Source organism: Scyliorhinus torazame, chromosome 3, assembly GCF_047496885.1.
Source record: "Scyliorhinus torazame isolate Kashiwa2021f chromosome 3, sScyTor2.1, whole genome shotgun sequence".
NCBI classification, from domain to species: domain Eukaryota; kingdom Metazoa; phylum Chordata; class Chondrichthyes; order Carcharhiniformes; family Scyliorhinidae; genus Scyliorhinus; species Scyliorhinus torazame.
In genome coordinates, this window is record NC_092709.1 from 25,628,642 (window position 1) to 25,645,886 (window position 17,245).

The 17,245-nt window shown below is 48.0% G+C and overlaps 1 protein-coding gene and 1 long non-coding RNA gene across 4 annotated transcripts in view; one reads left to right on the forward strand and one right to left on the reverse strand.

Annotated features, from left to right (window-relative positions):
- LOC140408352 (uncharacterized) overlaps positions 1–17,245 on the reverse strand; it is a 58,016-nt gene that overhangs the window by 20,006 nt on the left and 20,765 nt on the right. The window lies entirely within an intron of this gene.
- Positions 1–17,245, forward strand: part of sh2d4a (SH2 domain containing 4A) — a 53,913-nt gene that overhangs the window by 4,799 nt on the left and 31,869 nt on the right. For all 3 annotated transcript variants that reach the window (XM_072495434.1, XM_072495433.1, XM_072495436.1), the window contains exons 2-3: positions 11–306; positions 8,547–8,706. In XM_072495434.1, the coding sequence (XP_072351535.1) occupies positions 141–306; positions 8,547–8,706 (326 nt within the window). In that variant the 5' untranslated portion in view covers positions 11–140. The remainder of the gene's footprint in view (positions 1–10; positions 307–8,546; positions 8,707–17,245) is intronic.

Genomic DNA, 17,245 nt, shown 5'->3' on the forward strand with positions numbered 1-17,245 from the left:
CACCTTTTAGGTGACCAGAACAGGAACCCCTAATTTAGCTTTGGATTACTCCGGCTGATTTCTTCAGCCTTCCAACGGACTGTGACCTTGGGGATTGTTCTTTTTTGCATTGGAGGAGCTGTTAAACGAACAAGTTGAAAATGCTGCAGCAAATATTGGAGACCATGTGCATTGAGCCAGAGCTTCTGGCCGAATTAAACGAAGAACAAAAGCAGATCCTGTTTTTTAAAATGAGACAGGAACAGATTCGAAGGTGGAAAGAGAGGGAAGAAAAACTGGAACCGAAGGAACGAGAACCTCCGACAAGTAAGCACCTTTTTTGTTTCATCACTTGAGCCCAAAGATGTTTTAGACAAAAATCATGAAAATGTATTGCATTTTTTAAAGGTTGTTCTCCCTGGAATGGAAGGGGTTAATGAGTAATTTAACACAGAATGGAAAATCATGAAGATGTTGCTTCAGTAAAAACTGTTTCCAGTGTAGATGGGTTAGTAACGAGAGAACACAGATTTAATGTAAGGAGGCAAATTTCTTTGACACAGTAAAGTCGCTTTGACCTGGAATGCACTGCCTGAAAGGATGTTGGAAGCACATTCTGTTGTAGCTTTCAAGAGGATATTGGTTCTAACCTTGAAAAGGAAATCTTTGCAGAACGATGGGCAAAGAGTGGGTGAGTTGAGCAAATTAGTTTTTTTTTCAATTATCCGTCACAGACACTGGGGGTGAATAGCCTCTTTCTGTGCTGTAAGATTCTAGAATGACTGGACTTCCAAATCTCTTGTGCTTGATCGCTCACAGCTACCAGATGTGTTCGATTCATTTTCTCTTTTAAAAAAATTTAGAGTACCCAATTCATTTTTTCCAATTAAGGGGCAATTTAGCATGGCCAATCCACCTACCCTGCACATCTTTGGGTTGTGGGGGCGAAACCCACGCAAACACAGGGAGACTGTGCAAACTCCACACGGACAGTGACCCAGAGCCCGGATCGAACCTGGGACCTCGACGCCCTGAGGCTGCCCCTTAGATTAATTTTCTGGCGCACTGACAAATCTGGGTAAGGGAATGACTGGAATAAATTTACTGTGGGCAATATTCTGCTTCGGAGCAGAGATGCCTTCAGAAAGCACACTTCAATTTGAGGGACAGAGATTTCCGCTGGTCTCTTGCAGACTGCTGCGTTGTGTTTATTGCATCACAGCCTTTTCTCTGTTTCCTGGGTGATGGCATTTTGACAACTACTGGCTTCACGTCTCGGTGCACTATTTGGGGTCTTGACTGACCGCTTGCAGCCTCAAGTGTGCATGTTTCACCCCAAGCCAACCTTCCAACCCCTCGCCATCCACATCTCTGCCCATCTGCTCCCAAAATTCTCATCCTCCTTTATTATCGCCAGACTGTCTATCCCAAATGCTCTTATTGCCACCATCCATAAACTTCAGCTCATCCTTTTTTTTTTTTTTTTGCTGCATGTTGTTATATTCCAGAAAGCCAGCAATCAAAGGTTAGAATTGGAGCCCGATCTTTACTCAGCCTAACATTCATGACCAGCATATGCATCTGCACGCTAGTTTCAGTAATTGTCTCTCTACATCTGCTTCCATCTGCCTATAATTGAACAATTGATAAACTAACATCTATCATAAGCCCAGCTCACACGTGTCTCATTTTGTTGGATTCCAGGTAAGCATTCAGGTACTTGGAAGAAGGGTCTCTGTCTGGGAGTGGAATATTTGTACATTTTAATCACTGAGTCAGACAGCACTGAGTATTGAAGGCACATTTTTGAATTTCATGCATTTGCTGATTTTAATGTTAATTGTGTAACCTCCTGAAGCTAATATCCTGGATCCTGTTCGTATTCACCATTTGAACAAAAATATTGTTCGGACTAAGTCAATAGAATGATGAGCAGATGCAAATCAATATTTGAATCATTCATTCTTTTGCTCATTTGGGCAGCAGGAAGGGTGGTTTCACTCTAGTGACCTGGGCTGGATTTAAACTGAGCCTTTTTGAGGTCAGAAAGCCAGGGTGTGTTTGTACACTGGGCCACGCAGTCCCAAATTAATTATGCTTTATTGGATCCTTGCCTTTTTTCCCCAGCATATTCTCTTAAAAGATGAACCTTTTCTAAAAGGCTCAAGCAGAAAAAAAACAAAGTGCAGTATTTATGGGTGTATAAACCAGTGATTATGCCGTCTTTCGGTTAAACATAGAGGGTTGTTTTATCCTTGCTTGCGTTTTCCTGCTGTCTGAATTTTCTCCTTGCTGAGTTTCTACACCGAGGCACTTTTCCCTGGCATTTTGAGCAGTGACTCTGTCCTGACTCCTGCTACACTCTCTCTCCCTATATCCATTTTACTTGACCTGTTTTGGTGTGGTACGTGAGATTCGCTGCAACTGATTCAAGCTGATATTTATGTTCCACGCGAGCCTCCTCCCACTTCTTCCATCTAACCTTATCTGCCCATTATTCTATTCCTTTCTCCCTCGTGTGTTTATTTAGCTTTCGCTTATCCTATTAACCTCAGCTGCTCCTCGTGGCTGCATGAGGTGCATTCTATCAGCTGCAGCGTTCCAGTGAAGCCCAGCGCAAACTGGAGGAACAGCATCTCATCTTCCGATTAGGCACGTTACAGCCTTCCGGACTTAACATTGAGTTCAACAACTTCAGACTGTGAACTCTCTCCTCCACCTTCGCCCCATTTTTATTTCTATCAATTTATTTTCATTTCTTCCATTGATCTATTTTTCCCTCAATTGTCCCTCCCCACTTGGGCCAACTGTTCCTAGTTTCCCTTTGACAATGCTCACCTTTGTTCTGTCGCATGCTAATCTCCATGTGCCACTATCAGCACCCTTCCTACCCTTAATCACCATCATTTACTTTTCTTTTATCTTTCTGTCCATGACACCTTTGTCTATCTCTACCTACCGCTGGCCCCCTAACCAGCCCCACCGTTCTATGCCCCCACCCCGCATAACAGTATAAATCTGACCCTATTTCCAGTTCCCTCCAGCTTTGATAAAGAGTCATCCAGATTCGCAACATTAGCTTCCTTCTCCCTCCGCTAATGCTGTCAGACCTGCTGAGATTGTGCAGCATTTTCTGTTTTTGTTTCAGAATCCAGCATCTGCAGTAATTTGCTTTCACCTTGGTGTACCTGCTATGGGTGGACTGAATTATTTTCTCTCTTACCTATTCAGTCGGAGTGCCTTTGGAGCAAATGCATTTTTTTGCGCTTCACTGCTCCAATGCTGTGAGATTCCTTTTTAAAGCAGTGTATCTTGCTCTCTCTTCGTTTCACTTGCTGCTCCTGGCTACTGATTTTGAACACCTAATACAAAAGCCAAATATTGCCAATGCTGGAAATCCTGAGATTAAAAACATGTTCTGATAATGGGTCATCTCGATTTGAAATGTTAACGATGTTTCTCTCCCCAGATGTTGTCTAAACCTGCTAAGTATTTCCAGCATTCTTTGTTTTTCCTGTGAGTTTTGAAAACTGGGTGTGGCCAGGCAGAATATAGTCACTGAGAATAAATTTCAAATCACTGGAGCCTGAACTGTTATTGGAGAGAAGAGATTGTGTTCCCACATTGACTGAAGGGCAAACCAGATTTAAAAATTAATCGAAGCTATTTGAATTGACAAAACAATGAGGAAATATTTATTTTGCAAATATATTGCCGCTCCTTCACTGTCGCTGGGTCAAAATCCTGGAACTCCCTCTCTAACAGCACAGTAATCATTTTTTCCAATTAAGGGGCAATTTAGCGTGGCCAATCCATCTACCCTGCACATCTTTGGGTTGTGGGGGCGAAACCCACGCAAACACGGTGAGACTGTGCAAACTCCACACGGACAATGACCCAGAGCCGGGATCGAACCTGGTACCTCGGCGCCGTGAGGCTGCAGGGCTAACCCACTGCGCCACCGTGCTGCCCCAATAGTAAAACTTTTAAGGGTAAACCGGTTTCCTCCCACAGTCCAAAGATGTGCAGGTTAGGTAGATTGGCCATGCTAAATTGCCTTTAACGTCCAAAAAGGTTGGGTGGGGTTAAGGGGATAGAGTACAGGTGTGGGCTTAGATAGAGTGCTCTTTCCAAGGGCTGGTGCAGATTCGATGGGCCAAATGGCCTCCTTCTGCACTGTAAATGCTATGACTGAGGTGAGGAGAAATTTCTTCACCCAGAGATGGTGAATCTGTGGAATTCACGAACACAAAATGTAGTTGAGGCCAAAATGCTGTATTTTCAAGAAAGAGTTAGATATAGCTCTTTGGAGTAAAGGGATCAAAGGATATTGGCGGGGGGCAGGCTGGAGCAGGGAGTGAACTTGATGATCAGCCATGACCATAATGAATAGCAGAGCAGGCTCGAAGGGCCAAATGGCCTCCTACTACTTCTATTTTCTATGTATTTTTCTATGTAAAGCAGATTATCTGGTTATCGTCACACTGCCGTTTGTGGGAGCTTGCCGTGTGCAAATTAGTTCTTGCTTTTCCTACATTATAACAGTGACTACACGTCAAAAGCATTTAATTGGCTGCAAATGCAGGTCCACCTGTCTAAAAGTTACCCAATTAGTCCCACTCCTTTACCCTTTCCCCATTGTTCTGCATTCAACTACTGGACCATAATATTGAAATGCTGGTTAATGTGGCCAGAAGCCTCCAAATCTGCCCTGCCCTAGTTTTTCTAAGTGCAGCATCGGAAAGGGGTGGGGGGGGGGGGGGGGGGGGGGGTTGTTCAACGATTAGATTTGATTCCATTTGGTGTTTCAGGCAAAGCTTTGAACATGTAGGAAGTAATTCCCATAGTTAGCCCTTTTTTTGGAGTCGCGTGGTGAAGTAAACAGGTTGAAGTTTTAGTGATTGGAAACTTTGTGTGCTTTATATATTTAAACAAAAATTGAGTTTCCTTGGAAAATTAAGCTGCAGAAAAAGCAAAGGCTCGAGGGCTAGAGTTGTTGCTGCTTTGTCAAAACGAACGTCTCATTCTCTCCTGATTTGAAGGAAGCTGTAAAGGGGGAATTTATCTTCTCTGCCAAAGCTATCATTTTTGTGTGTGTGGTTTACACAGTGCTGCTTATCCCAGTGCGCAATTTAATCAGGAACTGAAGTTAAATAGAGACTTGTGGTGCAGTGCTATGCAATTTTCCATTTGGACTGAAATTGCCCAGACCAGTGTGAAAATATCAGACGGGGGACAAGTGAAGCTTTCATTTGCCAGAGATAAACATGTCAGCCCAGCAAACTGATGTGTCAACCCTAGGTTTAAGCCATCAAGTGCTGAGTTAACCGATCTCGGGAGGGCCTCAAACTTTGATGGAAGAGCAGAGGGCTAAAGTAAAGAAGGTGCTTGGATTTGTGTGGGGGCATTCGTGATTCACTTTACAGCCAATTACGCACTTCCGGGGTATAGGCAGTACTGTAAACACAGCAACCAAATTATACACAACAAGCTGCCACAACAACAGTGCGATGATGTCCAGAAAATCAATTCTAAGTGACAAAAGAGAAAATGCTGGGAAATCTCAGCAGGTCTGGCAGCATCTTTAGGGAGAGAAAAGAGCTAACGTTTCGAGTCCAATGACTCTTTGTCAAAGCTTTGACAAAGGGTCATCTGGACTCAACACTAGCTCTTTTCTCTCCCTCCAGATGCCGCCAGACCTGCTGAGATTTTCCAACATTTACTCTTTTGTTTCAGATTCCAGCATCTGCAGTAATTTGCTTTATCCAATTTTAAGTGATGTCAGTTGAGGGGTTAATGTTGGCTAGTAAAAAATCTGGAGTTCTCTTCAGCTAAAGGCTAGGGATTTTGCATTAATTAGAGTTTATGAGACTAAGATTGATAGATTTTTTTTTTTGTTTGATAAGGATTTCAAGAAATGTGGAACCAGGGTAGCTGAATGGATTTGTGGTTCACATCAGTCAAGGCCTAATTGAGGGTGAAGCAGGTGTCCGAGGCAGAATATCCAACTCTTATTCCCGTGTTCCCAGGTCAATGGAACTGGGCTCAGTATTGTGCTTCCCCCATTGGTTGAGGTCCAGGTCTTGGTTACGCCCGCCGCCAGCAACAAGCTATGTTCCTCACCAAAATATTCAGTAAAGGGTTATTTTGGGCCACCCCACCCAGAAGGAGAAATGAAGCATGGCAAAACGAGTGTTGGGATGCGGGGCTGGAGATCGTAATCACACCAGGAAGCAGGATGATAAGAGGAAAAGAATCTCCTCGATGAGAAACTTCCAGTCTGACAAACCAGTTTTCTTTAATCAAGAGAATTGATAAATCTGACTTTATGTTGGAGCCAGGAGTTTAGAATTAGCTGTCAATCTACAGAGAAACAACCAGTGTGCCATTTGTGTCTGGTGCACGTATCAGGCAGGTTTGTGATCACACAACCTAGAGGCTGGATAATCTCGGGTTGTTTTCTTTGGAGCAGAGAGGGTTGAGCGGGGACCTGATTGAGATGTATAAGATTGAGGGGCATGGACAAGGTGAATAGAAAGCAACTGTTCCTTTAGTTAGGCTGCATGGTTCGCACTGTTGCTTTACAGCTCCAGGGACCTGGGTTCAATTCCAGCTTGGGTCACTGTCTATGCGGAGTCTGCACATTCTCCCCGTGCCTGAGTGGGTTTCCTCCGGGTGCTCTGATTTCCTCCCACAAGTCCTAAAGACGTGCTTATTAGGTGAATTGGACATTCTGAATTCTCCCTCTGTGTACCCGAACAGGCGCCGGAACGTGGCGACTAGGGGCTTTTCACAGTTACTTCATTGCAGTGTTAATGTAAGCCTACTTGCGACATTAAAGATTATTATTGCTGATAAAGATTATTATTGGAGGGTCAATTACGAGGGGGCATAATTTTAAGGTGAAAGCCAGGAGGTTTTAAGAGGGGATTTGAACAAAGAACAAAGAAAAATTACAGCACAGGAACAGGCCCTGTTTGAGGAAAAAGTATTTTGCACAGAAGATGGTGGGAGTCTGGAATGTACTGCCTGGGAGGGTGGTTGAGGCAGGGAACCTCACCATCTTTACAAAGTACTTGGATGAGCACTTGAAATGTCCTAACATTCACGGCAATGGGCCAAGTGCTGGGAAGTGGGATTAGAGTAGGTTTTTTTGTCAGTGCAGACTTGATGGGCTAAAGGTCCTCTACTGTATGATTCTAAACAGCACTGATCCATTTAAGGGAAAAATGAGGGAGAGGGAAAGGAAAATGAGGATGTGCTGATCAGCTGAGATGACGTTGGGTGGAGAAAGGCTCGTGTGGACCATCGGCCAATTGGGTCAAAATGCCAGTTTCTGGCTTGTAAAGTTCCTCTGCAGATCCGTAAACCTCCTCAAAATAGTGCCGCAACCATTAGGAAGATGGCATCTCTGACAGTATATCACTCCATCAATGCATCACGAGCCAACCAGCCTTGATTTTGAACTTCAGCCTTTGGAGTGGGACTTGAACTCTGAGCTTCCTGACTCCTCGGCAAGCGACCCATCTACAGAGCCATGGCTAACACAAAATGGAGGCTCCGTTCCTGGTAAATACTCATCAGCCCTCACATGGGGATGACATCTGCTGAAGACGCGGTGACATCCTTTGCGGTTGGGAGGGGGTTAGCTGGTGTAGGAAAGGCCAGCCAGTTGAGCTCTGTGCTGTAGGTGTGTCGGAATCTCTGGGACCATTCGCCTGTACAGTTTGCGACTGCCAGGAGAGGCAGGGAGGATAGAACTCTGCAGGAAGAAACCTTTCATTAAACTTTCAAATGGGTGTTTTGAGCCATCAGTATAGATGATTCTTTCACCAAGATCTGGTTATGATGGGATGATTTTACAAAATCTATAATGTGAATTCATCGAGGATCAGATCGGGTTTCCCTCCACAAATAGTGACACTATGATGGAGAATGAAAGCTTTATTGTGCGCTTGTGGCAAACAAACTTGTGCCTTTAATGGAAAATTTTGAGACGGCCTTTAACCGTTCAAAGTAACAAATGCCTGGAAGCAGTTGCTTTTCAATGGATGGTTTCTGAATGGGGAACCTTTGTTTGGGGCGTCAAGGACTGCATGTCATGTATTTTCCACACCCATCTCCATTGTCAAAGGCAGCCTACAGCACCCTCAGGCCCTTTCTTTGCCACACCTCCCACCTGAAAGGGAAAATGAAAACGGGATTGTGATTGTGGAGAAACCGGGGGGGGGGAAGAGGCTATTGGGGAGAAAGCATGACTTGCAATGTTCAGTGGCTCCTTTCCCATTTCCACCCCTTCCTAAACCCCATGTTAACTCTTGCTACTTTAAACTGTCGGTACACTTTGTGACAAACTCGCCCGACATATTGGCACATGCTGTACACTGGCATGCTTGCTGCATTCTGCATTGGTACACTCCTCTCAGCTGTGGTATTTGAGAGGCAGTGTAATGAAAAGCCTCGACGTGTAATGAAAAGCCTCGACGCGCAATTGCTCAAAGTTTTCTCTGCTTTCCTTGAGCAAATATTTAAAATGGCCTTCAAGCTTTTTTTTTGTTCACCTACAGAGAATGGGAAATCCGTGAACTGGTTGCTGGCAGCAGATAGTGATGTGTGGGTCTGGGTAATGGGCGAGGGCCCTGGAGACAAACCCTACGACCACGTTTGTGATGAAATAATTGCAGAGAGAGCAAGACAACAGGCTCAAAAAGAGGCAGGAGAACTGAGGTACGAAATACTTCCTTGTCCCGTTCTAGCATTTGTGTAGCAACGACATTCTTATTTCTAGCCTTTTGTGACTAGATCTAAACATCAAACCTGCAGTACCAGAAGGACCTTTTTGAACTGTCCTCAAAAGGCAAAATATTGTGGAGTATCAGCTGGTCTTTTAGGTCAAAAATCTTCCCATCTTCCAAAGTGCAGTACGTGGCACAGTGGTTAACAGTGCAGCCTACGGTGCTGAGGACACGGGTTCGAATCCAGGCCCTGGGTCACTGTCCGTGTGGAACAAAGAACAAATAAAAGTACAGCACAGGAACAGGTCCTTCGGCCCTCCAAGCCTGCGCTGACCATGCTGCCCATCTAAACTAAAATCTTTTACACTTCCGGGGTCCGTATCTCTCTATTCCCATCCTATTCATGTATTTGTCAAGATGCCCCTTAAACGTCACTATCGTCCCTGCTTCCACCACCTCCTCCGGCAGCGAGTTCCAGGCACCCACTACCCTCTGTGTATATAAAAAAAAAAAAACTTACCTCGTGCATCTCCTCTAAACCTTTCCCCTCGCACCTTAAACCTATGCCCCCTAGTAATTGACCCCTCTACCCTGGGAAATAGTCTCTGACTTTCCACCCCTCTATGCCCCTCATAATTTTGTAGACCTCTATCAGGTTGCCCCCTCAACCTCCTTCGTTCCAGTGAGAACAAACCAAGTTTATTCGACTGCTCCTCCTAGCTAATGCCCTCCATACCAAGCAACATCCTGGTAAATCTCTTCTGCACCCTCTCTAAAGGCTCCACATCTTTCTGGTAGTGTGGCGACCAGAATTGAACACTATACTCCAAGTGTGGCCTAACTAAGGTTCTATACAGCTGTAACATGACTTGCCAATTCTTATACTCCATGCCCCGGCCAATGAAGCCACGCTAAATTGCCCCTTAATTGGAAAAAAATTAATTGGGTACACTAAATTTATTTTAAAAATAATTCTGGGCTCCTATCTCAAATATCCCTATTGTCTGGCTACATCCCTGCTGTCTAAGCTGGGTAATGGGTGCGTAACTTGGAAAATCCTGAAGGGGTGAGTGTGGGTGAAGGGAAATAATTTGGTGTAAAGAGGTGATTTGCATTCTAGTCCTGACACTGTTGTAGAAATGAAACCATGAAAAATCTCAAACTCTGAATCCTTTTCCAGTTTATTCCTGGATCCAGTTTATTCCTGGATACAAGTCAATAATTCCTAATTCTCCAACATCTGCCCTGTTACAGCTGAGATCTTGGCAGATCAAAGAGACTAGGCTTTTCAAAAAAGATATCTTGTATGAATCCATTTCCCCAAAATAAACACTCACTCTCTTGCAATTTCACAGATGCAGATGGAAAAATGGTGATTTGAAAGATGTTTTTCAGTGTGATTCTCCAGTGTGTGGCAGTGCACCCACACCCCTGGTTTCACCGGCAGCGTGAGGTGGCCACAATGGGAAATCCCATTGACAGGTGGCGGGAACGGAGAATCCCGCTGCCTGCCAGGGCACGCCATCTAGGAAAATGCGGCTGGCGGACTGGAGAATCCTCCCCGTTGTATTGTTGACCTGTTGAGGTCACTTGTAGAGCCTCAGTACTTGTATGAATTGAGCCCAATTCTGCATTTGTTACAATTGAGGGTATAATTGCTGCCCCCACTCTGCTGTTAATGGTTTGCACAGTAAGAAGTTTTACAACACCAGGTTAAAGTCCAACAGGTTTGTTTCGATGTCACTAGCTTTCGGAGCGCTGCTCCTTCCTCAGATTCACCTGAGGAAGGAGCAGCGCTCCGAAAGCTAGTGTTTGAAACAAACCTGTTGGATTTTAACCTGGTGTTGTAAAACTTCTTACTGTGCTCACCCCAGTCCAACGCCGGCATCTCCACATCATGGTTAATGGTTTGGTTAGTATTTCAAGCAGTTTGCCAAATTACACTGTAGTTCTTCCTTGAAAATCTGGAGTGAGTTTTTGGCCTACTGGCACCATTCCTGCTTCATAGTCAGAAGGTGGACAGTTCAAACCCCACTCCAAACAGTCCTGATAGTTGGAGACCAGGCAGCTTTGAATTCTTAGTTATCCAGTTGGGCGCTCATGCCCCGAGTGTGGTGACTGCCCCCCTGTCCCCATTTGGTCTGGGCTGTGATAACCCATAAAATACTCCCTCCCTGTATTAGTACAAAGATTACTATGGAAGGAGCGGTCACGTCCTGGCCTGTCAGGCTGTTAGTCAACCTGAAAATTGTTCCAATATTTCTCTCTATTCTCCAAGGGAAGGGTGTGAAGATATGGAAGCCTTGAGCACTTCAATTTTTGCATTTGACTGTAACCAGCATTTGATGGTGAAGTAATTGAATTTGTTAACATGTGTGGCGACGAGGTTACCAATTCATGCATTTTGAGCTGATGCCAGGAGCAACACTGTCGGGAGTCTTAAACTCCTGGCAGGGTCATCCATGATGGTGAGGTCAGAGGGGAGGAACTGGAGAAAGTGTAATCCAAAACAAGTCCTCAACGGCGGAACAGGTGGAAGATACTCAGACAGTATCAAAGCAGCAATGGCAGATGAAGGCTGCAGCAGTAGGGAGATCCCCAGTCATTGAAATTCCCTTGCCACTGGAACTGGACCTACCCTCTGTCAAGGACTGTGTGTCTGCTATTGTGCAACCGCATACCCACATTTGAAGATGTCCTGCACAGGCGTCTACCTAGAGGAAATCAGCACGCCCCCCTCACGACACCCTATCAACCGCGGAACATTTCCTCTAGCTAGGGAGCCACCTCTCATCGATGCAGAGATCCAACATTGTATCCAATCCACAAGTGCCTCCTTCGGATGTCTCAAAACAGAGTCTTTTGACTGTGACATCCATGCTGGTAGCCAAGATCCTTGTGTACAAGACAGTCACCCTCCCAACTCTTCTATACGGCTCAAAAATCTAGAAGACGTACAGACGCCACCTCTGAGCTCTGGAGAGGCACCCTCCGTATTGTCGGAGACAGGTTCTCCATATCAGTTGGCAGGACATGTGTACTAACATTAGCATTCATGAAGAATCCAAGAGCATCAGCAAAGAGGCCATGATCATCTGACACCAACTCCGCTGGGTTGGCCATGTGCTTAGGATGTCAGAGACCCGACTGCCAAAGCAAATCTTTCCCCAGCTCAAGGAAGGCTTTGGAATGAGAGGAGGGCAAAGGAAACTTTGCAAAGACAGCCTGATGGTTTGCCTCAAGAATGCAATATAGACATCAACGCCTGGGAGAATGCTGTTCAGAAGAGACCTACTTGGAGTAACCTCCTGCTTGAAGGGACGCCATTCTTCATGGTCACCTGATGGCAAGAGGAGGCCCAGAAAAGGAGCCGGAGAAAGGAATACCAGTGATCCAGAATGCAAGGACCAAGAGTCCGGTTGAAGACGTGACTTCAGGATCTGGCTCATCAGCCATGCAAGAACTCTCCTGTCCTGTCGTACAGTTTCTTAGGCGGACAATCACACTCGTTAGCGTGTGATCGCCGTAGGAGATGATTTTGAGCTTAGTCTTTGAAAACTATTGTCTATAGATCTCATTTTCTATTCAATCGTAGTCTAGTCCACAGTATCTGCCGAATCCTGCATTTCAGGAGTGGGATGGGGCAACGTTTTTTTTGGTTTGATCTCCACTCCCTCTCCCACATTTCAGATGCTTGCTGTTTACTGTTTTGACTTTTATTGTTCCCACTGGTTAATTGCTTTAAAAAAAATAAAAGTAATAATCTTGCATTTTATCTTTGTTTCTTCTCTTCGCCCTCCCTTTTCTGGATTTTGTTTGTCACGTGGACCAAGATACAGTGAAAAGTATTTTTCTGTGAGCATGTCAACAGATCATTAAGTACATGAAAAGAAAAGTAAATCCATAATAGGGCAACACAAGGTACACGATGTAACTACATAAACACCGGCATCGGGTGAAGCATACAGGGGTGTAGTGTTAATGAGGTCAGTCCATTAGAGGGTCATTTAGGAGTCTGGTAACAGCGGGGAAGAAGCTGTTTTTGAACCTGTTAGTGCGTGTTCTCAGACTCTCGTATTTCCTGCCTGATAGAAGAAGTTGGAAGAGTGAGTAAGACTGGTGGGAGGGATCTTTGATTATGTTGCCCAGGACTTCCGGTAGCAGCCATGACCAGCTAGGTCGCATACACGGCAGCTCCCGCCGGCATCGGGGTTTTGGGCCGTTAAACGGGGCGGCAGGTGGCACTTGAAGGGCGGATACCGGCGTGGGAACGGATGCTGGAGAGGTTCTCCTCTGGTGTTGTATGGAGGGAACCAGGAGCGGGGCCGTCAAACGAGCAATTGCGGGGGAAAAAGGCAGGGCGGGTCCGGGAGGACAGAATGGCGGCCGGCGCGGATCGAGAAGCGTGGGCCCAGTGGGCCAGAGAGCAACAGGACTTTTTGAGGAGCTGGCCCCTATGAAGGCCTCCATGGAAAAGATGGTGGAGGTTCAGAAGGTACAGGACGATCAAAGAGGTGGCAAGGAAGGTGTCTGAGAATGAGGATGAGATCCTGGGCCTGGTGGTCAGGGTGGAGGCGCACGAGGCCCTGCACAAGAGATGGCAGGAGAGGCTGGATGACCTTGAATACAGGTCTTGGAGTCACAACCTGCAGATCCTGGGCCTCCCTGAAGGTGCGGAGGGGGCAGACGCGAGCACATGTGTGACTGCAATGCTGGGGAGGCTGATGGGTGCGGGGCCTTCTTGCAGCCCTTGGAACTAGACAGGGCGCATAGGGTCGTCGGCAGGAAGCCGAGGGCGAATGAACCACCGAGGGTGATGGTGATAAGGTTCCACCGCTTCACAGACGGAACGTGTCCTGTGTTGGGCAAAGAAGGAGCGGAGCAGTAAGTGGGAGAACGGCGAGATTCGCATATACCAGGATTTGGGAGCTGAACTGGCGAGGAGGCGTGCGGGTTTCAACCGGGCTAAGGCGGTCCTCTGCAGCAAAGGGGTGAAGTTCGGGCTTCTGCATCCGGCGAGACTTTGGGTAACTGACCAGGACAGGCACCATTACTTTGATACGCCGGACGAGGCGTGGTCATTCATGAGGCATGAAAAGCTGGACTTGAACTAAGGGGCAGCTGCACGTGGGTGAAACGCGCTGGCGGGGATGTGTAATCGGGGGTTGGCCTGGTGTAAGATTGTTTGTAGAATTTAAGTTTGTTTGCTCTTTTCCTGTTTTTTGTTTCGGGGGCGGGGTAACCCGGGTTGTGTTGTCCCGCGCATGGGAAGGATCCGGATGGCACTTGCCGCCTTACCCTGTGGGGGGGCGGGGGGGGGTTTGGGGCCCGAAAGAGGTGACAATAGTAAGTTGGGAGACAGAGGCAGGAGCGGCCGGGGTCAGCATGGGTCAGCTGATTTGCGGAATGCTTGGCGGGCTGGGAGCGGGGGGCTGAGGGGGGGGGAAGGGGTGCTGCTTTGCTGACTGAAGGGTTAACCACCACCCCCCCCCCCCCCCCCCCCCCCCACCGTCCAGGCTGATCACGTGGAATGTGAGGGGCCTGAACAGGCCAGTCAAGAGGTCCCGCGTGTTCTCTCATCTAAAGGGGTTGAAGGCGGACGTGGCTATGCTGCAGGAGACTCACTTAAAACTTGCTGACCAGACCAGGTTAAGGAGGGAATGGGTGGGCCAGGTGTTCCACCCGGGGCCGGACTCCAAGACCAGAGGGGTGGCAATTCTGGTTGGTAAATGGGTGGCATTTGAAGCAGGGAGCATCGTGGCAGACAAGGTGGGTAGGTACATAATGGTGAGTGGCAAGCTACAGGGGGCCCGGGTGGTGCTGGTGAACGTGTATGCCCCGAACTAGGATGATGCGGAATTCATGAGGCGCATGTTGGGTAAAATCCCGGACTTGGAGACAAGTAACTTGATTATGGGGGGGACGGGACTTTAATACTGTCTTGGATCCGGCATTGGAGCGGTCTAAGTCCAGGTCGGGAAAGAGGCTGGCGGCGGCCAGGGCCCTGTGGGAGTTCATGGATCAGATGGGGGGCGTGGACCCGTGGAGATTTGCATGGCCTAGGGCGAAGGAGTTCTCCTTTTTCTCCCACATCCATAAAGTCTACTCGCGAATTGACTTTTTTGTGTTGAGCAGGGTGTTAATCCCGAGAGTAGAGGGGGTTGAATATTCGGCCATGCGGTCTTGGACCATGCCCCGCATTGGGTAGACCTGCGACTGGGGGCGGAGCGGGGGCAGCGCCCTCTCTGGAGACTGGATGTGGGGCTGCAAGCGGATGAAGAGGTGTGTGGGCTGATAGGGAGGAGCATTCAGAACTATGTGATAACGAATGACACGGGAGGTGACAGCGGCAGCGGTTTGGGAGGCAATGAAGGCAGTCATCAGTGGGGAGTTAATCTCTATTAGGTCCCACAGAGAGAAGAGCGATAGGGTGGAGAGGGAGAGGCTGGTGGGAGAGATACTTAGGGTAGACAGGAAGTACGCGGAGGCCCCCCAAGGGGGGGGCTGCTAAAGGAGCGCCGGAAATTACAGGCGGTGTTCGATTTGCTGACCACTGGGAAGGCGGGGGCACAGTTGAGGAAAGTGAAAGGGATAGTCTACAAGTATGGGGAGAAAGCCAGTAGGATGCTGGTGCACAAACTTCGCAGGAGGGAGGCGCCCAGGGAGATCGGGGAAGGTAACACTGTGTTGAGCCCAGAGAGGATCAATGAAGTCTTCAAGGAGTTTTATGGGAAGCTATACGAGTCGGAACCCCCGAGGGGAGGGGAAGGGATGAAGCAATTTATGGATCGATTGAGGTTCCCAAGGGTGGATGAGGAGCGGGTGGAGGGACTGGGGGCTCCGATTGAGTTGGAGGAGGTAGTTAAGGGACTGGCAAGTACGCAGTCGGGTAAGACCCCCGGTCCGGATGGCTTCCCTGTAGAATCTTATAAGAAGTTCTTGGAGCTACTGAGCCCACTTCTGCTAAGAACCTTTAATGAGGCAAAGGAGAGAGGAACCCCCCCCCCCCCCCCGGACGATGTCGCAGACATTGATCTTGCTCATTTTGAAGAAGGAGAAGGATCCGCTTCAGTGTGGGTCCTACAGGCCGATAGCGCTCCTGAATGTAGTTGCCAAATTGCTGGCAAAAGTTCTGGCCACCAGAATAGAGGACTGTGTCCCGGGAGTGACCGAGGCGGACCAGACGGGTTTCGTCAAGGGCAGGCAATTGAACACAAACGTGAGGAGGCTCCTGAATATTATTATGATGCCCTCAGAGGGAGGGGACGCAGAAGTAATAGCTGCAAAGGATGCGGAGAAGGCCTTTGACAGGGTGAAGTGGGAGTACCTGTGGGAAGTGTGAGATAGGTTTGGATTTGGGGAGGGATTCATAGGGTGGGTCAAGCTACCGTATCAGGCCCCCGTAGCAAGTGTATCCACAAACCAGCTGAGATCGGAGTATTTCGGGTTGCACCGAGGGGCTATTTGCTCTGGCAATTGAGCCATTGGCCATGGCGCTTAGGACTTCAAGGAACTGGAGGGGGCTGTTTCGGGGGGGGAGGAGCACCGGGTTTCTCGCTACGCGGATGACCTGCTGTTGTATATTTCGGACCCGCTAGAGGGGATGGCGGAGGTATGCAGATCCTGGGGGACTTTGGGAGCTTCTCGGGGTACAAGTTGAACGTGGGGGAAAAGTGAGCTGTTTGTAATCCACGCTAGGGGTCAGGAGGAGAGACTGGGGGAGCTCCCGCTCAAGATAGTGGAGAGGAGCTTTCGATATTTAGGTATACAGGTGGCTAGGAACTGGGATGCCCTACACCGGCTCAACTTATCTCGGCTGGTAGAGCAGATGGAGGGAGACTTTAAAAGATGGGACATGCTCCCGCTTTCCCTGGCGGGAAGAGTGCAGACTGTGAAGATGACGGTTCTTCCCAGATTCCTGTTCGTCTTTCAGTGCCTCCCCATTTTCATCCCCAAATCCTTTCTCAAGCGGGTGAACAGGATTATCACTGGGTGTGTGAGGGCAAATAAAACCCCGCGAGTCAAAAGACTATTCTTGGAGCGTAACCGGGGGGGGGGGGTTTGGGGGGGGGTTGGGGGGGGGGGGGGCGGTTGGCACTGCCGAACGTCTGTAGCTACTATTGGGCGGCTAATGTGGCCATGATTAGGGAATGGGGAATGGAGGAGGGGTCGGCGTGGGGGCGGCTAGAGGCGGCGTCACGCAAAGGCACCAGCCTAGGGGCACTAGTTCCGGCACCGCTGCCATTCTCGCCGGCACGATACACCACAAGCCCGGTGGTGGCGGCGGCACTGAGGGTATGGGGTCACTGGAGAAGACACAGGAAGGAGAAGGGGGCCTCAGTTTGGACCCTGATACGGAACAACCATAGGTTGATTCGTCCGCATCATGTGCCAGGCTCAGTTTAATTCAGTTTAAGGTGGTGCATCGGGCTCACATGACTATGGCGAGAATGAGCAAGTTTTTTGGGGTGGAGGACAGGTGCGTGAGATGTGCAGGGAGTCAAACGAACCATGTTCATATGTTTTGGGCA